General features: G+C 43.8%; 1 protein-coding gene across 3 annotated transcripts; it reads right to left on the bottom strand.

The window, feature by feature from the left end:
• Positions 1 to 4,934: 4,934 nt before the first annotated feature.
• Positions 4,935 to 19,364, bottom strand: TSEN54 (tRNA splicing endonuclease subunit 54). Of its 3 annotated transcripts, XM_081850793.1 has the most exons (12): positions 19,291 to 19,364; positions 18,012 to 18,176; positions 17,278 to 17,341; positions 16,230 to 16,313; positions 14,828 to 14,926; positions 13,513 to 13,565; positions 12,013 to 12,111; positions 9,831 to 10,471; positions 8,887 to 8,947; positions 7,103 to 7,219; positions 6,006 to 6,194; positions 4,935 to 5,496 (listed from the first exon to the last, which is right to left on the bottom strand). In XM_081850793.1, exons 1-11 carry the CDS (start codon positions 19,332 to 19,334, stop codon positions 6,044 to 6,046), a joined length of 1,578 nt encoding a protein of 525 aa, XP_081706919.1. In that variant the 5' UTR covers positions 19,335 to 19,364; the 3' UTR covers positions 4,935 to 5,496; positions 6,006 to 6,043. The 3 variants fall into 3 exon arrangements, with proteins under 3 accessions (XP_081706919.1, XP_081706918.1, XP_081706920.1); XM_081850792.1 differs by having other exon boundaries at positions 4,935 to 6,194; XM_081850794.1 differs by lacking the exons at positions 4,935 to 5,496; positions 6,006 to 6,194 and having other exon boundaries at positions 7,130 to 7,262.
• Positions 19,365 to 20,730: the final 1,366 nt, after the last annotated feature.

Below are 20,730 nucleotides of genomic sequence, written 5' to 3'. Positions count from 1 at the left end.
CCCCCCCCCCCACTCTGCCGCTCGTGAATAATTCATCGCGCTCACCGCTACCCGCCTAGCCAATCGGGAATCAGCAAACCTCTGCCTGCATTCTTCTCACTTTGCATCCGGCCAATAGCAATTGGCGCGCGAGAGTGGGGGGGGGATCGAGATCAAAGTAGGCTAATTCCAGTATGACTATCTTGGCTTCTTAAGACGCGGTGGTCACGCCCCATATCCGCCGAGTTCTGGGCGCACCTATCTTGCTTTTTTCCGGTGGAGGAGAGACGGTGTGCAAGCAGGGGTACAAAGGGCATGAGCAAAGATAGGATTCTGGGTGCTGCTTTCCTGGTGCTAGATCGTAATTAAGGCTGCTCCCTTGATTCAGAGCAAGTAGGAGCTCCTGCGAAGAACAAAAACTCGAACGTGGCGCTTTTCCAGATTGCATTTCCTCCAATCTTGACTGCGTTTTCTTGTGTGTTGCTCTGGAGCAGGTGAGGAAGAGACAAGAGCGGATGGATTCGTATTCCAATCAGGAAAGAGATACCGATCGCAAAAAAAGTAAAACAGCCGCTCAGTGCACACAATAATTAGAACAGGATCGTACTACTGTTGTTGGACGTGATACCAGGGTAACTTGGATTTCGAATTAAAATTCTCAGCCAAGTCGTTGCATCTTCCTTTAGGGAGATCCCTTCCCAAGCTGTATAATAAAGATTACCACCGTTAATTAGAGGTCTTGTTCATACTAATATTCATGACAGTTCTAACTCTTGATCATGGCCAAATGTCTTTTGTTTCTTCTTATCTCTCTTTTCCACACACGATACTTGTGATAATTTCTAAACGTGTTGCCCTGTTAACTCTGTTGCAGCAAGAACAGCAATTTGTGCCACAATTTACACCACAATATATCTCCGAGTAGTCTTTAAGCTGCCACAAGGCTGTTTATAATATTTCTGATAGTAGTTGAGTTTATACTGCTTGCTGTGGTGGTGAGAGCAGCAGGCAGGGTCTGATCAAGCGATAAAAACAAGCCACATCTTCTGCTTGTTTACGTTAAGAGTAATCCTATTGAACAGTAGTATATTAAACTTGCGTCAGAGAATATCATGCTGTAGATTAAAGGTACTGTGTTCACAGTTATGCTTGGAAGAGATAGGTAGCCATGTTGGTCTGCCATAGTCAAAACAAAATAAAAAAAAAATTCCTTCCAGTAGCACCTTAAAGACCAACTAAGTTAGTTCTAGGTATGAGCTTTCGTGTGCATGCACACTTCTTCAGATACACTGAAACAGAAGTCACCAGACCCTTCTAAATAGTGGGAAGGTGGGGAGGGGTATTACTCAGAAGGGTGGTGGGAATGGGTGATTGGCAGATAGCTGTGCTGAGCCTGTTGACGACTCTTAACGACTGCAATAGGTCTTACAGGAAAAAGCAAGGGGTGAGAAGGTGAAAAATGGCTTTGTCATGTATAATGAGATAAGAATCCAATGTCTTTGTTAAGACCAGGTCTCTCCATGGCTTGGAAGAGAGTCCTTTAAGAGGATCTGACCAGTTTCTTGCTATTGTTTCTGAAGGGGAAGCACTGACATGACAATTATTTCAATACCTGCTTCTCTCAGTAAGCCTGGATGGAGCAGAAATAACAAACTGCATTGATTCAAATGACACATGTGCCACAGTTGTAGGCAGGCTGCTGATAGAGCCTGAACATGTTACTCCCTTTTTAAATGAGCACACATAAATGCATATTTGCAAGGCTAAACATGGTAGTAGTACTGTTAGGGCAGGATTTGGGGGCAGAGGTTTAAGGCCCCATTCAACAAAATAAGCAGGAGAGTCCCCACATACACAAACAGGGGTTATCTTGCCACATTTTGAAGTAAATTAAAACACATGCCCCCTCAGAAACCCCCTTCCAGAGAGTACCAGTGCTACCTTACATCTAAAGCAAGAGTCACCAGCCTTTTGGGGTCTCTGAGTCACATTCAACCTGAGTAAAGTGTCATGGACCTCCCCTCCCCCCCCCCCGCACTAACCAAGCACACACTGAAACCTGTTCTATTGGCTACAATAAAATGCTTCTTTCAAGGCTAATTTGAATGGGTGAAAGGGAAGGAGAGCCCTGCAAGAAGGCCACTGTGGGCATATGTGCACCTACAGGTGCAATATTAGCCATCCCTAATCAAAAGATGGGCTGCGTAAGAGCATTAAGTCCAGAGACTAAAATTGCCTAACTGCCCCAAAAGTAAATCACAAGGTTGCAATTTTTGGAAAAGGAAGGCGTGATCTAAAGCAAAATTACTAATCTAGCGGTTGTGAAAGTGATCTTTTTTATTTGTAGTTGATAGTCTTTCAGCCCACAATAAAACACTCAACTTTCAAATATTATTCACCATTAACACAAACAAACAAGAAACCCAAAAGCTACGCTGCAGCAACCAAATTACTTTTGTTCATTGTTCTGTATTGCCCAAGCCAACTGGCTTATGATTGAGTTACGATGCCACAAATCAGAGGCTGGAGGCTGCTCTGTGCATCAGCAAAACTAGGGCTAAACAGCAGAAAAAGAAAACAACAACAAGTGAACAGATTTAGTTTCAGCTGAATGACAAAGATTGTGAATTCAGCCTCAGGGGATTTTCTGTAGCTTTCATCTTGGTTTCCCCCCTCCAGCAAACAACTCTGGTACTGTAAAGCCTGGCTACAAGGAAGGCTGAAACTGAGTCACCTTGCCACACTCACCTTTTTGTGACACTGTTCAGATAACAACACATTATTAAGCAGCAAGTAACTGGAAGCTCCAGAATTGCTACTTATTTTTTTCGCTATTCTTTTCCTGGTTTCATCAGAATTTTGGTCCATATATCCCTGAAGGCAAGCAAATGTCATTCTGTCACCAAAACAAGGGAGATTAGCATTTGGGTTGGTAAGACACAATGATGTTAGTGGCTCCTGCTGGACTGGCTGCAAAAAATGGCAGTCCTTCTGGCATATTTTAAGGTAGAAGGTTTTGTATTTTCGTACTGTACTGTCGGGAAATCATTCCCTGATCAGCCAAGTATAATGGGTGGCTCTCAGACAGGGATAAAATAATGAAAATGGACTGGATGAGTGGCAGAAATGTAGTGCTTATTGTCTCCCAACAATTTTGTATAAAACTCTCTGCTGGCATGAAAAAAACGTAAGTTTGAGACATGGTTTGACAACTTTGTGCATGTGTGTAGAAGTAGACCATTAGAGGTAGCTGGAGTGCTATTATCCATCATTTACCTAATGGAAACAAAACTGCTGTGATTTTGTGATGTACTATCCTGGAGCCCAGGGAAGGGATTGACTAGTTTCCCCATTATGGTCTGCAGATTTCAGAAAGCTACCTTTGATAATTGTGAACTGCAACACAGCATCATAGTCAAAAGTTCTCATTTCTTTCCACAGGTTCTCCCTCTGTAGTGGTTTGGTACCAGATCAGGAAATTCTTTGGTCCCTCAGAAACTCAAGCCAGAAAAATCTCCCATGAATTCACTGAGGCATACTTCTAAATGAACAAGGTTAGGTCTGGGCTGTAAAGCATTTTGTGTGGGGGAGTCCTGGAAGACCTGCTTCCTGCCTTGCAGGCCTTTCTCCACCTGGCCTGGGAGGCAAAGGCCCTGGAATTGACTCCAGCTACAAAAGATGAGGCTGCCAAAAGATGAGGCTGCCAAAGAAGCCAGAGACTCGGCCCTCCAGATATTTTTTGGGACTACAACTCCCATCATCCCTAGCTAACAGGACCAGTGGTCAGGGATGATGGGAGTTGTAGTCTCAAAACATCTGGAGGGCCGAGTTTGCCTATGCCTGATCTTGGCTGTCTCTTAGGGCAGTCCCAGGTCTTCAACCCTGAGCTTCCACATCATGAACCGCCTTTTGCAGGATTGGCAGCAACAGCAGCAGATATGTTCTATTCTTAAGAGAATATTTTATTCTCTTGTTAACTATTCTGTTTTAAATCTGCATTTTATATTGAATTCCTTTAGAAATGTTTTCTTTTGAAATGTTTTAAGATTTTTTTTGTTAACTTTGCTGCATTAAATGTACAAACCATTGTTGATTTCCTTTGTAATGTATTCTTTTGAAATATTTACAGTAACATTTTAGTTGCTTGTTCATTATGTTCAAAGGTATAATTTACATTTGACTTTCTTCAGTAATGCTGTATTCTGGATTGTTTTATTTGCGGTTTTAGTGTGTTGCAAACCACTTTGAGATTTTTTCTTAAACATATAAAGTAGTATAGAAATGAAATGAATAATAATAATAACGATGCGCAGAACATATCTAGAGGCTCTCTAGCCCAGTCTTCTATAGGAAATCAGGGTGTTCCGTCCTCTGACAGCTCAACCCGCATAATCCAGACAGGGTAATAGCCACATACCAGCCATGTCAGAAGAGCTACTCCAGAAAGAACTCGTTTTCAGCCAGCCATCCAAATTGGGTGGAACAAATACACTTTATGAGAACAGAGGGCAAGGCTTGCTGCTTAATGTTGACATCATATAAACACGATGGTATTTGGGTTGGGTTGGGATTACGGGTTTTCTGTTATAGCATACACCGTGTCTCCCCTTATACGGTCTCTGTCTCCCCTTATACTGAAGCACTAGGACAGCTCTGATCATAGACCTAGTGTCTCTTCTTTCAGGTAACTATGACTGGGTAGGCAAAGCTGCTAAATGCCCAACAATTTTCGGTTGCTTCTCTCTGTCTTGGGCACAAAAGAAATGCAGTGCATTCTGGGAGATCATTTGGGAATCCACTTGTTAGCAAATGCTGGCAGTAGTAAACTGCAAACTACTGCCAAGTAAGAAAGCCCTGAAGTATTTGACCAGAATGCATTAACTGCTGTCAATCATATTTTGCCTAAGAGAAATGCACTCTATGAAAGCACCCTAAAAGGACCACAAGACACTGTATTAATGTAAACCTAATTGTTATTTTATTGCTTTAGCCTCCACACTTGGCAAAAAAACCCCCAACCTTCATAAACAAAACTACCTCTAAAATTTCTTAGGAAAAAACACACAGGCCCTTTATTTTTGATAACTGCTTTCTGGCTTCAACGACTGTAGCAAGTTCATAGGCAAAAAAGAGGCAGAAATTTGGTATCTGGAGAAGAAGAAGAAAACTCCATAGCAGCAAGGGTTATAAATAAACTTTGTAATACAGACAGTTAATTCTCAACAGGGAATATCAATTTGCATCCTGGAGAGAAGCTGTAAAGCAGAAGTATGGCAGCCCAGTAATAATGACTCCAGCTCTGAATAATTAAAGGTTCACTAACTTTATGGAAATAACACACACACACAAACTGGTGGTGTCTTTTTCCATGGACTCTCTGCAAAATCTCCATGTTCTGTAGTTTCCTTTCCTCTGAAAGATCATTGCTGTTGAAGACGGTGAGGAAAGCACTTGAAAAATCATCTATCTGCTCAACCACAGAAGACTATTCTCAGGTTTTCACTGGCTGTTCTGTGACTAGAAAGAACATCATGCAATAAACACAGGGAAAGACAATACGGTCCTCCAGATGTTAGATTACAATTCCCATCAGCCAGAGCTTGCAAGGTCAATGGTCAGGGATGATGGAAGTTGCAGTCCAACAACATTGGCTATCCCTGCAATAATGGCTTGCTCCGCGTCACTTGTTGAATCACTGATACTGAATGCTGGTTTCTAGAGTTTATGTTTGCCAAGGCTTCCAGATGGTACGAGCAACATTATTTATCATGGAAACACTTCCCTGGCATCAAATAACTAGCAAATCATTCCAGATTGGCAGAGCCACTATGCCATGTCCAGGCAAAAACCAAACAAAATACATTTGCACGTTTCTGTCCAGAAATGTTTGTTTTGTTTGAACTACTCTTTGCTTTTATGAAATGGGTAGGCTCTTGCTGCATGAAAATTGCATCTACTGGCGACACAAGGTAGGTAGATATTAAATTCTATATAGTCCTTAGTAATATTTTATATAAAACACACACCAGTTCCAAAGATGTTTCCTGATGTGACAGCAGGAACATCAGGGATGAACGTCCACAGGCAGCTTGAATTCCTTGAAAGAGTAGAAAGAGATGTCTCCATTGTCTACTAGTGCAAAGACCACTGTGACATCTCCACTTTGGCAAGCAAGCTGCTTCACTGTCCTCAGGGATGGGATCGGCTCATCAAACCTATGAGAGGGGGGGGGGAGAGATGCTTATCTTTCTCAACAGCAAACATGCTTGATTTTCTGAAAAAAGACATCTAACTTGGAGCAGGTTGGGAAACTGGGATTCCCGTGATCTAGCTGTCTGGTGACATATGTAAATTCCATATGTCTGGTGACATATGTAAATTCCCTCTTTCAGGCAGAGGGGGCAGCTCAGAGACCAGGGGTGGCAGCAGCGGCTGCCCTGAAGACTCCCAAGGAGAGGGGAGAGGAGGCTGAAGGAACACTCCACAAGGGAGAGTGTTTGAAAAGGGGTGAGGGGCTGCCAGCTCTGCAGGCCAGGGGTGATAACTGGGCTCCTGAGCCCCACAGGGGTGCCACAGAAAGAATGTAGTTGGTCAAGGGAGCTGTGGACTCAAAGAGGTTGAAAACCTCTGGGCTAAAATATCGGCCACAGAACCAGAAAGTATAGAGGGGGCTAGGGAATTTAGCAGCTGGCATTCAGAGTCCTCACATGGTCTCCACAACCAGGTTCCTGCCCCAAATCAAAGAGCACTACTAACAAGACAGTCCTTGTGTGTCTGTTGGGTTGGTGGAAGACTCTCTTATCCTTACACCCACTCACACCCACGCCTGGACTGCAGCAGGAACTTGCCCAGCTGGCATGATCTCCTCTCTAAAGGCAGGCATCCTTGGTGACTGACTGTGGAAGAGTTCCACTTTCTCAGCATGTACATTGCTTTTAAGGATTTCAAACCATTCAACTACAGTACTCTAAAAACCGATTGTTGATGCAACCCATTAGAGCTAAAACTTCCACTTTTTTGAAGGAAGGCTTAGGCTCTCTCCATAACAAAACTGTAAGCTAAATTCTTTAGCAGATTAGAATATGTAGCTTTGCTGATCAATAAACTGATGAGTGTCTAGTACCTCCGAACACACATCCGGGCGTAAGGCTTCCCTGGGTCATTCTTCTTGAAGCTGGAAGCCACATCTGCTTGATACACATCAAAATCAATCTTCATATCCCTGGTATCGTTCTGCAGTCTGTTGAGGAGGTTAGTTATCAGTACAAAGCTTGAAAGGTCTCCTGTACCCACAGAGAAGTACCAGAGGAGGGAAAAACAGGAAAGCACATCTTTAGCTACAGCATATTTTGGCAGGATCTAGAGTGGAATTAAGGGAAGGGGACCCATAACTTCTTAAGGTGTTAAAAGAGTTGGCTGGGAGAGGGGGTTGAGTGTGGGCATCATAATAAGGCCAGGGAACTCAGAAGGATAGCAAAGACACACTCTGGTCTTCCAGTCTGGTCTGCAGCTGTTTTGGGACTACAACTCCCATCAACCCTAGCTAACAGGACCAGTGGTCAGGGATGATGGAAACTGTAGTCCCAAAACAGCTGGAGGGCCAAGTTTGGCCATGCCTGCTTTAACAGACATCCAGATTAATTCCAAAGCTAGGTAGGTTAGACATTAGCTTTTAAACAGACAGCAGTGTTTCCTCTGGGCTCTGAAATCCACCTCCCCAACCACCACACATAGCATATTTCATTTGCACGCTCCCAATTAACAGCAAACAAGTCTTTAACTTGATTTATGCAGTCTTTACACAACCCAGAATTACAAAGCTTCCCTATCAGATACGGAACCACAGGCTCTGGATTTCAGTATTCCAAGCATTGCCACTGCCTGAGACTCATGAACGAGAGCGTCTCTCAAAGGATGTTCTCTACTGACAAGGATGAATGGCAAGCAGATAAATCTGAACTGAACTTGCAACTGATATCCTCCCACTTCTATGACTGGAAGAAGCAGGGACATTCAGGTACACACTGCGCTTTGCCCATGATGATTAGTTGGTTAGGATGTTAGTCCTTTGGTAAGCACGTGTCTGGCACATACTTTAAAACAGCATTCAAAGTTCATGAGCTGCCACAGAATCACACAACTGGAGAGTTGGAAGGGAACCTGAGGAGCATCTCATTCAACCGCCTGCAATGCAGGAATGGGCAGCTGTCCCATACAGGGATCAAACCTGCAACCTTGGCATTATTGGTGCCATGCTCTAACCCATGGGTAGGCAAACAAAGGTCCGGGGGCCGGATCCGGCCCAATTGTCTTCTAAATCCAGGCTGCGAATGGTCCGGGAATCAGCATGTTTTTACATGAGTAGAATGTGTCCTTTTATTAAAAATGCATCTCTAGGTTATTTGTGGGGCCTGCCTGGTGTTTTTACATGAGTAGAAAGTGTGCTTTTATTTTAATAACAACAACAATAATAATAATAGTAATAATAATAATAATAATAATAATAATAATAATAATAATAATTTATTTATAGCCCGCCCATCTGGCTGAATTTCCCCAGCCACTCTGGGCGGCTCCCAATCGAGTGTTAAAAACAATACAGCATTAAATATTAAAAACTTCCCTAAACATGCATCTCTGGGTTATTTGTGGGGCATAGGCATTCGTTCATCCCCCCCAAAAAATATAGTCTGGCCCCCCACAAGGTCTGAGGGACAGTGGACCAGCCCTCTGCTGAAAAAGTTTGCTGACTCCTGCGAGTCTAACCAACTGAGCTATGTTTCAACTTAAAATCAGGAGTGAAATATTTTAAAGTCAGTATACAAAGTATAGAATAGCTGCTAACACCTAGAACCACTGAAGAGAGATTAAAAAGCATTTGGCCAGCTTTCTAGTTTTGATACTTACATAGATGCCTCATCCAGGATATGGGAGGGCTGGAACACACTGATCTGTTGGAGCACACTCGCTAGTGGGGAGAACACAAGAGAGGTCTTAATTAGGGGCATGCATTTTTCAAAGATCTTATCTGCCCTGATTAGGCATTCTCATCATTCTGACCACCCCACCCTCCACTCCAACAAAGCTATATGCACCTTCCTCTCCTTCTGCCCAGAGGATCTGTGAATGAGAATAGTTGCATGCAAAGAGAATGAAGTCTATGCAGCAATAAAATGCAAATTCGGTAAATAGAAAGAGGGTGGGCGAGCATGTACTGATTTTCTCAAAGTACAAGAAGGTTTTCTAATTGAAGTAGCCGGGCAGGAAGGGATGCCAGGAAACCAGGAATTATGTTCACACGTGGTGGGGGTATAAATAAGTACCTTTTTGGGGGGCAAAGGGTGATTAAGGAGATAACAGAAATCACTTGGTTAAAGTTGACCCAAAGTCCAGAGGTAGCACTATTATTAATTTACAATGGGGTGGAAGGTTCACAGGCTATGGGGTGGTGGTGGGGTGCACATTTTTATTCTTATTAATTTATTATTATTAAAATAATTTCTTTTAAAAAAATAAGTAGCTGGGCAGTAGGGGAAGGCACAGAAAAAGATGTGGTGAAGGCAATATAAAGGGGGAAATAATGAACTGGGTTACCAAGCTAGTAGGCACTCTGCCCCAATGGTTCTTGCCACCAATAGCATCACATCCCTGGAGGCATCAGCTTGAAAGGTGCATGCAATGGACAATTTCTTGGCCTGGTCCTAGGCCTGTTTGGGAATGTCATCCCTCTGAAGGAGTTGCTCCGTCCAGAGGACTGATGTAAGAACTGCCCTTCAGGAGCCTCTGGGGAAACCTGAATTCTAGCCCGTCACCCTACCGCAAAAGGGAACAAAGCCTCTTTTCAACAATACCTGTTGACAGTTCTTGGTCTGGCTTCACAAGAGGGGTGACTGCCTGCTCCCAGAGGTGTGTAGGGCGGTTCCGTTCCTCCCACCGCCTCCTCTCTTTCAGAAGCGCCTTATACTCTTGCCATGTGGAGCAACGCCGTACTTCTCTATCCTCGTTGACGCTGCTTTTGTACCTGCTCTCCCACTTCAACTGTTCCCGCTCCTTGCGGGTCAACCTCTCGTGCTTCTGGTTGAGCTTCCTGCGCCAACGGGTCGCATCAACCTCCCGGGCCGTTACGTTCTCCGGAAGGAGACTCTTATCAGGCTCTGCCAGGAGGGTCTGTGGGCAATCGGCACCCATGTTGGGGAAAGTAATAGTGGTGTAATCCCAGCGGGAAGGACCGATGTTGCTGTGGTCCCCACGAAAGGTCTTGCTAGACCTCTTCTTGTCATCTTGAGCACGAGCTGGAGCTTCTCTTAGGACGCTACAAGATGGGGCTGGCTCCACAACTGCAGTTTTAGGATCTGAAGCATTCGTGCTTTCCTTGGAAGAATCATCGGACGTTGGGTGCTTGGAACTCTTGTGATACCTCCTGGTCTTTTGGGGCGACTCTCTGCACTCCTGAGACTTCTCTGAATCTTTGGGTTTCTTGTCTTGTGACAACCTAACCAAAGGGAAAAGAGAAATAAATGAATAATAATAATAATAATAAACCGGAGATGCCAGGAATTGAACCTGGTGGTGATATTATTATTATTATTAAAATGCATATACCACCCTACATCTGAAGGTCTCAGGGTGGTTCACAAGATAAAAAAAAGGATAGAAGCATAAAATTAACAGCTAAAACAAAAACAAAACAAAAATGCCTCTCCCACAAACACATTTAAAAGGCCATAGAATATTAATCAGCTAAAGGCCTGGTTGAAGAGGAATGTTTTCTTTTTCTTTAATTAGCTAAAAAAAAATATTTCCAAATTATTACAAATCAAACCAAATTACCGTATTTTCCCATCTATAAGACATCCCTATGTATAAGACGCCCCCTATTTTTGGGGACTAAGATTTAAGAAAATGAGGAGAGATGTATACACAGGAAAATAAGGTACTTTAATTTAATACAATTTCTTAAAATCAGGTTTCCCGTTCCTGTTGCAAACATATGGTGATCCATTTCCTCCCATAGCCACATCATCTCTTGTCTAATGTCCAGTCATCATCCTTCACTAGTCGTTAGTCCATTCTTGCAGCTGACCTTTCCCCCCCCCTTACAAACAGTGCCTCTGTTACATCTTATAAATATAAAATCTTATAAATATAAAATCCATTTCACATGTGTAGTTTCATTGTAGTTTCAGACCTGGTGTGCTGGGAAGACTAATTACTATCTTCCCTTATAACATTTTCGCCTGGCACCTAAAGACGTATAATGAAGGTCCCAGACAAATAAAACATGGGCATGGGCATGCTCCTTTACCATCACAAACTAGCAAGGTCACAGTAATTGAAGGAATCCATTAGGCCCCACCTGTTATCTAACGCAATAATGGCTATTATTGAGTTCTTGACTCTTTGCACTGATGTGGGTGGCACTATGGGTTAAACCACAGAGCCTAGGGCTTGCTGATCAGAAGGTTGGCGGTTTGAATCCCCGCGATGGGGTGAGCTCCCGTTGCTCGGTCCCTGCTCCTTCCAGCCTAGCAGTTCGAAAGCACCTAAAAGTGCAAGTAGATAAATAGGTACCACTCCAGCGGGAAGGTAAACGACGTTTCCACGCACTGCTCTGGTTCACCAGAAGCGGCTTAGTCATGCTGGCCACATGACCCGGAAGCTGTACCCTCGGCCAATAAAGCAAGATAACCCCAGAGTCGGCCACGACTAGACCTAATGGTCAGGGGTCCCTTTACCTTTATCTACCCTTTGGGAATGGGTGCAAAACCTGTGGGCTTCCAGATGATGTTGGGATACGAAGCTCCCATCTGCCACAGCCAGCATGGCCACTGATTAGTGATGATAGGAGCTGGAGCCCAGCAACCTCTGCAGGGCACCAAATTGGCTACCCCTATATTGTGGCAAGTGGCAAACATGAAAATTACTGGGGGGATGGGACAGAAACAGAACTGATATATTTCACAGTATGCAGTAACATGCCCACCTAGGGCTAGCCAGTCAAGGGCACCACTCCCAGCATCTGTATGGTTTTACCGAGGGCTGGAGCTCCTCCGCCTCTTGCTGCGACTTCTCTCTGTGCCCTGGCAGTGGCTATCCAGATTCAGCTGCCTCTCATATGGCGTTGGAACAGTGCTGTGGAGTTAAAAGGGGAATCAGAAGATGGTAGGTTGGCTAAGATTTACAAGACAGAAGCAGATAAGTGCTGGAAGTGTAAAGAGGTGGAGGGAACATTCTTTCACATCGTTCTACCCGGACACTGAGGTCCAGCACCGAGGGCCTTCTGGCGGTTTCTTCACTGAGAGAAGCCAAGTTACAGGGAACTAGGCAGAAGGCCTTCTCGGTAGTGGCACCTGCCCTGTGGAACGCCCTCCCATCAGATGTCAAAGAGAACAACAACTACCAAACTTTTAGAAGACATCTGAAGGCAGCCCTGTTTAGGGAAGCTTTTAATGTTTGATGTATTACTGTATTTTAATATTTTGTTGGAGTGGTTTGTTGTAAGCCGCCCATAGTGGCTGGAGAAGCCCAGCCAGATGGGCGGGGTATAAATAAATAATAAATTATAAATTATTATGTGTAAAAAGGTAAAAGAGGATTAGGAAATGATCTATGATGAACTGAAAAAAATAAAAGTTTAAAATTAAATAAATGTTTAAAATTACTTTCCCCCAGAAAACCAGAGTTCGTTCTGCTGGGGATAACCCAGACTGAAATCCCCAGGTGTCAGAAAAGGTTATCCATGTACGCAACAACTGCAGCCCGTGTTTTGTTAGCCCCAAAATGGAAAGTGAGCGAGGTCCCGACTAAAGAGGATTGGCAACGCAAGTTGACAGAATATGCACAGCTTACAGATTTAACATATTGAATAAGAGAGCAAGGAGAACATACATTTAAAGAAGATTGGAAAACGTTTATTGAGTATATGGAAAACAAGTGTGTACAGCTGAAAACGCCGGCAACATTAAGATAAATTCAACAGTGTTAATAATTCTTGATGGATGTAATAGTGGGAAATTTATTTGAATGGTTATTGTAAAATATGCAGGGATGCAAGATATGTAAAATGAACCATGGAAGGAGAAGGAGGAAGTCATTGGATATTTTAAAGTGTGTAAAATGTTTATTTGAAATTGTAAAACAGAAAATTTAATAAAAATTATTATATAAAAAGGGGGAATCAGAGAAGGGAAACCCAAGACCTGCCATTCACTCTTAGCTGCAAAAGCCTTTTTAGCAACGCAGAAATAGCGATAGGAAACGTCCCTTCCTCCTGGCTATCAGCTCTTCACCTGACTAATCCACAGACTCATTTGAAATCGAAGGAAGAAGTGGGAGGCAAAATCCATATACAGGTCTCATGACTGACCCAAAGGATGGGAAGGTATGCACTAACCTTGGGAGGTTGGGGTGTCAAAAGGGAGGGAGTGCGAGACAGACAGAAGGAACCAACATGCAATGCTAAGGGGGTGCCTAAAGGAAAACCTTGAGAAGGGTGTTCTAAGGGAGGGGGAAAGACCACCATCAAACAATTACCTGGGACGGAATCTCAGAACGATGTAACCCAGTCTTTTCAAGTGGCTGAATACCTTAAAACAGGGATGAAAATGAAGTCTGACTTTTGTGTCCTTTCAGGATCATACAACAAAACTTGAATCAACATTACCCATGACGGAAAGCCATCCTGCTCAGCTGCTGCTATTGCCTCTCCAGCAGAGGTGTGTAGGAGTATGGTGTGTGTGTGTGTGTGTGTGTGTGTGTGTGGCAGCACCAACAGTTTGAAACTCCCTACCTATTGAGACCAAGCAGGCACCTTCACCCCTTTCTGCACCTGCTAAAAACATTCTTGTTTAGACAAGCCTACCCAGATGCTTAGAAAGTTGAGGTAATTTTAATTGGTTTTAGTATTTTAACTTTAGTATGTTTTGAAGTTGGGTTGTAATTTTGCTTGATTTTATCGCCTTATCTTTTTGTTAACTGCTTTGAGGTGTTGTTGTTGTTTTTACAATCAAGCGGTGTATAAATTTTAGGAAATAAAATAGTAACAATAAAAATATGTATCAGATCTATGTCACCAAAGGCACATTTATCATATAAGCTTTTTCAAAACACATTACAAAACAAAAACAATATTTGCAGAGTGATTGTGACTCATTTTGCTTTGCAGCACCTGGTAAGACGCCAGAGAGACTTGCACTTCTCTTCCAAACACAATCACAGGCACCATTCATCTTTGTGGAGAATGCCACAAATCAGCTGAAGAGCCCTTATGCCAACATATACAGCCAGACTCACAGATCTTAACTTCCCATTATGGAAAAGAAAGAAAAAAAGGAGGTGTATACACTCTCTCTCTCTCTCTCTCTCTCACACACACACACTTTTATAAAAAGTAATTAAAAAAAGAAAAGGGCTATAGAGCTATCAGATACCACAGCAGATTATTGTTTATGCTTTCATAGACTATTGAAGCGTGAAAAATATTTTAAGTCTCCTATGTTACTTAACAGAAAGCCCAAAACATTGGTAGTATACTGACACACATCCTTCGCTGCCAGAGTAAATGCATCTGCTAACTATATTGTGGTAACTAAATTGGCACAGGGCTCTTTGCTTTGAACCTCCATGCAACTCCCAGTCCCCAGGGAATGAGAGAAACTCCTTCCATCACTCAGAAACTAAATACTTCGCCAACACAGGTTGATACGTCTCCAAATGTGGTTCTGTGCTTGCTGCAGAACTCTCACCATTTTCATTCATTCCAATTCAGTGCCATACGTGTGAGCTTGGGCTTTGTTGACTTTTCCACGAGATTGAATACCTGCAGCCAAACCCAAATCCTGAGGCGTACCTGGTACTTCAGCAGGCTCACTGTCTTCTGGGATAGCAGATTCTCATAGGCTTCCTGAACTGACATAGGCAGGCCTCTGTAGAACAGCTGAATAGATCCCTAGAAGACAGGAGAATAACATTTAGGAATTAAAGCCTGCATAAAAACTCTGTGGGGACCATATTCTGTGGACACAGGAGCCAGCCAGCCCATTTTAACTCAGAAGTACACTGCTTTTTTCTTTAACCTTCCCTCTTGGGGATTTAGGGCAACAGCATGTATTGAGGTGGAGAATAGAGGGTGTATCCCACTTGGGCTGAATAGGATCCTTAACATCTATTGCAGGAAGGTTTTGGGGACCCGGTCCAATCCCAACACATGCACCCAGGTGCTTACAGATCCATATGCACAGGTATACACTGCCAACACTTTACAAAGAACAAGGGCAGCTTTCCCCAACCTTAGGTATTCAGATGTTGTTGGGATGACAACCCCCTTCATCCCTGACCACTGACCATGCTGGCTAGGAGTAATGAGAGTTGGGAGTCCAACTGGGGAAGGTGACACTAGTGTAACAGAATCTGCTCTCAGCCTGTGCCAAGAAGAACAGAGGCAACCAGGCAATGGAAGCAGCAGAAAACAATGGAGAAAACTGCAACAAGGGTATATTGACCCCTTCTCTTAGAGCACCATAAAAACACAAAGGGGCGTTTACAGTGTTTACACTATAAACTTAATGAAAGCTAGAATTGATATGAGTTTCAAAATTTAGTGGTTTTCAGGGGCATTGATTAAGGAAAAAGAAACAGAATTACTAAAAACTATGGAAAATAAGGGAATGGATTTGCTGATTAGATAAATGGAATTAGAATACAGAAGGGGGAGGTGCGAGGAGGTCGAGGAAATTAGGCTCAATAAAATGAGATTTGAAATTATACATGTTTTGAGTATTGTGTTTGTGTATGTTTTTTATTGTTGTTTGTGTTTATATGTTTTAATTGGAAACTTTAATAAATATTATTTTTAAAAAAACAAAACACAAAGGGGCAATGCCACAGCTATTTTCTAAACACAAGGTATCATCCTCTCCTTACTTCAGCTTGGGTGGAATATAGCATTAATACAAGGCATGGTTTGTTACATCAATTCCTCTTAACAGTGTATGATTACCCCTGTGCACATTCTGCACTCTCCTTCCCCTTCTGTCCCCATCCTACTCCTGTGCTCCACAAATAAATGTGCATATTTGCAAATGATCATCATTTATTCCGCAACAGGTGGCTTCATAGAGCTTGAGACCTTTCTGCGAGGTGCTGCAGGACAAATGAGGAGGGGAAGGCAGTTGCCCGTGCAAAGTCCCACTCGGCACTTGATAAAAACATGGAATCAACATTTCTTAAGCCTGCAAGCCCGGTCTACTTACACATTCCAGGAGATACAGGGCTTCTTCTGGATGCAAGCATTGCTTTCCATGCTCTGCAAAACCCATAGTATGCCAGAATTTCCCCTGGCAAGGAAAGAAAATGTCAGTTGTTAGGATTACTTCTAGACAGATACACAAGCCTTCAAAATGGTTTTCTGCAAGGTAAGGCATGCCCAGAAAGGCTGGATCCTTTAAGGAAAATATTCCAGACTCTCTTCTGTACTTTATGATGTAGTCATATCCTCTCCACCAGGCTTCTGGCTATACATAAGAGGAGAACCTGATCTGTTGCACTGTGGCATGAATTGCAGGTGAGGCTTGAGGATGTGTCACCTTCTACCTTTTGTGAATCTACTGTTTGAGAAGATTACAGTGGGGCACAATCTACCTTCCAAATCTCTATTTAAGGATACCCATAGCTTCCCTATCTAGATCTCTGCACGGCGTTCTTGTAGCTATACAGCTCTATATGACTTACTCAGGCTACCTATCCATGTCCCATGCTTCAATTACAGTGGCTGTCTCCCTGCCTTATCTTTTGCTTACAGGCATAGGCAAACTCGGCCCTCCAGATGTTTTAGGACTACAATTCCCATCATCCCTGACCACTGGTCCTGTTAGCTAGGGATCATGGGAGTTGTAGTCCCAAAACATCTGGAGGGCCGAGTTTGCCTATGCCTGGCTTAGAATGCCACAGGGAAGCAAGATGTGGATGAAACTGGGAGGAACTGGGGGTGAAGCATGTAGATTTCATGAAGCCACCTGCCACCCCCTCATCATCTCAGCACTGTACTGGCCAGCCCCATCAGAGAAGCTGCTCTCCAGGGAGAGTAGCAGGTTCCAAAACCAATCCAGCCCTCTGCCATGCCTGCTCCCAAGCTGAACACTGCAAAATCAGCTTCCACACTGAGCTGTGCTAGAAGGAAAAGCCATACCAGGCAAAGGTGTGGTGGTTTTTTTATTTTATTTGAAGCCGGGCTCTGCAGGGACACTACGTAATTAAAAAAGAAAGAGAAACAATAGCATAAAGATGAACAGTGCGACTTACAGCAGGGGTATTCAGCTCGACAATACCTTCCTGGGGCTTCCACTCAGCTGCCACCAGACTTCCCCTACAAAAGAAGTTTAAATAAAATTATATCCTGTTACCTTAACTGAAAAGGGGTTAAAAAAACATTTTAGTCTTAGCTGGAAGTACAACCTTTTGAAAAAAGATCAGGGGGCAACTCTTGTCGTGTAAAATCCTTATGTAAAAACTGCTTCTTCTGTATCCAGCTTCAAATTGCCTTGCACAGAAAGCAGGCACTGTGAATCTACATTTTTAACACATTCAGTTATTTCACTGTATACATGCTTCCGCAGAATAGGGCTGACAGTGCTCATCAGTCACAGAGGCAGAACTATACTCTTCCTATAGTGACCTAGCAAATGATGTTTGAAGCTTCTTTACCCTCAAGTCAGGCCAGCAGTTTAAACAGTTTAATCTGTCAGACTGTCTCTGCCTCCCATACAAGACTCATCATCCAATGCTTGTTCCATGTCCTTCAAACTTATCATTGCCTGGGACATGGGACAGAACATTTTCCGCTGCAGTAACCCTGGCTCTGAAACAACCTCCCTAGACGGGTTTGTGTTGCTCATTCTCTTGTGGTTTTTAGGCTTACACACATGCATGCACAATGTGGTTTAATCTCTCCTTGATGTCTGAAAGCTTTTTTTAAAATGACAGTTTTAATTGTTGCTTGTTATTATTCTATATTATTGCGGTATTACACTACGTACAACCGCTCCACACGCTCTTCCTCCAAAAGCTGCCAGTGTTCTTCCCGGCACTGCCGCAGCCTCTCCTCTTGCTCTTGCGATCCATCGGGGAGGAAATCCTTCTGGCCATGTGAGCGCTGAGGGACCTTGTGATCACGTGTGCGAGCAGACAGCAGCTCTGCTGGGCTGTAAGCAAAATTAGAGAAGGGCAACCACTCAAAAACCCAGTGCTATCAACACAAAAGGGCCTTGCAGCATCAGGACAGGGCTCCTCTGGTCTAGCATCCTGTTTCCCCACAGTGGCCAGTTATGGGAAAACCACAGAGAATAATACAAGGGCAATCTGGAGCCCTCCAGATGTTTTGGACTACAACTCCCATCCAGCAGTCCAAAACATCTGGAGGGCTCCAGGTTGATAAAGGCCAGGTCTACTGGATCACCTCTATCCACTCGCCTACACTCTCAACTTACACCATACGATTAATGAGGCAGGACTTATCTTTGCAGAAGCCACACTGCTTCAGCGAGACTTGTGACTTCTATATGCTTGCTAACTGCAAAAGTGCTTTCTAACAGTTTACCTGAAGTTATGCTAACCGGTCTGCAATTTCTCAGGCCCCTTTTTAAAGAATTGTCATTACAAACCTCGGACCTAGGGGACAAGTTCCATATTTTTGTCAGGAGATCTCCCATTTTCTGGAATAACCTTCTAAGATGCCAGCCATACAAAATTAGTAGAGCCAGTCCACTCAGCACTGCACAAAATCACTAAAAAAGAAGAGAGTCACAACTAAAAAAAATTAAACCCTGGGAAACCGGAAAGGTGTTTCCCTATGCAATTCCAAAAGGCTGAAGCCAACGTAAAATATGAGCACTTCCCACATCTGAATGATTTAATAACTTTCAGGCGGATGTACCAGTAAAGGCTTAGGAATTCGCTTCCTGCCACCACGATACGCCCTCGTTTACTTTCTGCAGCGGAGCTCCTTCTTAAAAAGGGAGCGCCCAGAATACGGGATCCAGGACGGACGGACCAAGAGGAGGACAGGGCGGAGCCCCTTGCTCCCGCAGCTAAAGTTGCGTGCATTCACGTGTTGCTGTTTTCATATCATCGGCTTATAACTCTCCACTACCCGCGTTCTCTTGGCTGCAGCCTCGCACTTCCGCCTCCGCCCGAGCCGCAGGCTGTGCCGCGCCCACGTGGCCGTTCACCCCGGGGGAAGAGGGAGCCCCGACCGGGCCCTGGGCGGCCCTTGTAAGCTCGCTCGCATCCGCCCGCCACGCACCTGGCCCGGGTTACCTGAGCAAACGGCGACCCTCAGCAAGACGTAGCTCAGCATCCATGGATTCCACTCGCTCCGCCCACTTGGGCCCTCCGACTCTTCCCTGCTCTCCTTCCCTGGGTCCTAGCGCCGGAAAGGTTTCTAGCGAAGCAACGACGCTTCTCCTCCGGCTCTCCAAACCCGCGTGGAAAGCGAAGCAACGACGCTCACACAAGACTGCGGGCGCGCGCATATACGCACACGCAACATCTTTTGGGTGGGGAGGGGGCAGGTGCATTTTCAACAGGAAACCGTCAAGGGTCCAGATCTGGATCGGGATGTTGTGCAGGAACGTTGCTTTTTTCAAAATAATAATAATAATGATAATGATAATGATAATGATAATAATAATAATAATAATAATAATAATAATAATAATAATAATAATTTTTATTTATACCCCGCCCTCCCCAGCCAAGGCCGGGCTCAGGGCAGCTAACAACCAATAATAAAAACAAGTTGAATAAATACAACTTAAAAACAAGATTAAAATACAACATTAAAACATTAAAATGCAGCCTCATCACAGGAGGAGAAAGGAAAAAGGAAAAAAGAATGAGGGGGACAAAAACTAATAAAATAAAACCTACATATAGCAACAGTGTTTTGGGTTGTGTATGGACCTATTAGGTCCATAAATTACCATATAGCATATATTCAACACATAAAACAGTGACAATTTGTTGTTGACAAAGGACAGCTAGACCTATAAAGGGCCCCATTACCTTCAGTAGCTTAGGGCCTCATCAAACCTAAATCCGGCCCTGCACATAATAGAACCATAGAATTGTGGAGTTGGAAGGGACCCCGAGGGTCATCTAGTCCAACCCCTGGAAAAGGCAGTAATCACAACTACTGTAAAGCATCCATAACAGATGGTCATCCAACCTCGGCTTAAAAACCTCCAAGGAAGGTGAGAGTACTTACTAAAAAGTCCATTCCAGCATGCCAACCTACTCTGTCTCTAGCTCCACCCAACCAAATATCCTCCCTCCTGTTCTGCTCCAGTATCACCCATATATACACACTGGCTCTCGGCTATGATGTTCAATGGAACATCCATGTTCAAAGGCAGCGTACCTGTGAATTGGAGATGAACATTGCAAGGTGTCGTCTCAGTGCTAACCGCTGCCCCATGTGGTGAACTGCATAACTGCAGCCTCTGAACGGAAAACTTAGAATTTGGCTCCACCCACCCGTTTCAAGTAAACCTTAAACCCCTCCACTATCTTGTCAGAGGAATCTTTACAACAGCCTTATAAGGTAGGCTAGCATTATTATCCCCATGCTACACACCGAAGTTTCAGGCTAAGCATAGCCTAAAGCCATCCAATAAATTCAGAATTGACCTGAGCCTTGAATCAGAGACTTTCCTGTTCATGCTTTTAATCATTGTCCTGTACAGTGGTACCTTGGGT

This window comes from Podarcis erhardii (assembly GCF_964252035.2).
Source record: "Podarcis erhardii genome assembly, chromosome: 2".
Classification (NCBI taxonomy): domain Eukaryota; kingdom Metazoa; phylum Chordata; class Lepidosauria; order Squamata; family Lacertidae; genus Podarcis; species Podarcis erhardii.
Note: the sequence above shows the minus strand (reverse complement) of the source record. Positions and strands in the feature narration are given on the sequence as shown.

Bases quoted from the DNA above. Each gene is read 5' to 3' on its own strand.
- TSEN54 (XM_081850792.1), bottom strand. From the start codon at position 19,334: ATGGATGCTGAGCTACGTCTTGCTGAGGGTCGCCGTTTGCTCAG. The intron at 18,177-19,290 runs GTAACCCGGGCC...TTTTGCTTACAG, and splicing joins GAGGGTCGCCGTTTGCTCAG to CCCAGCAGAGCTGCTGTCTG. The intron at 17,342-18,011 runs GTACGTAGTGTA...CTTCTTTTGTAG, and splicing joins GAAGAGCGTGTGGAGCGGTT to GGGAAGTCTGGTGGCAGCTG.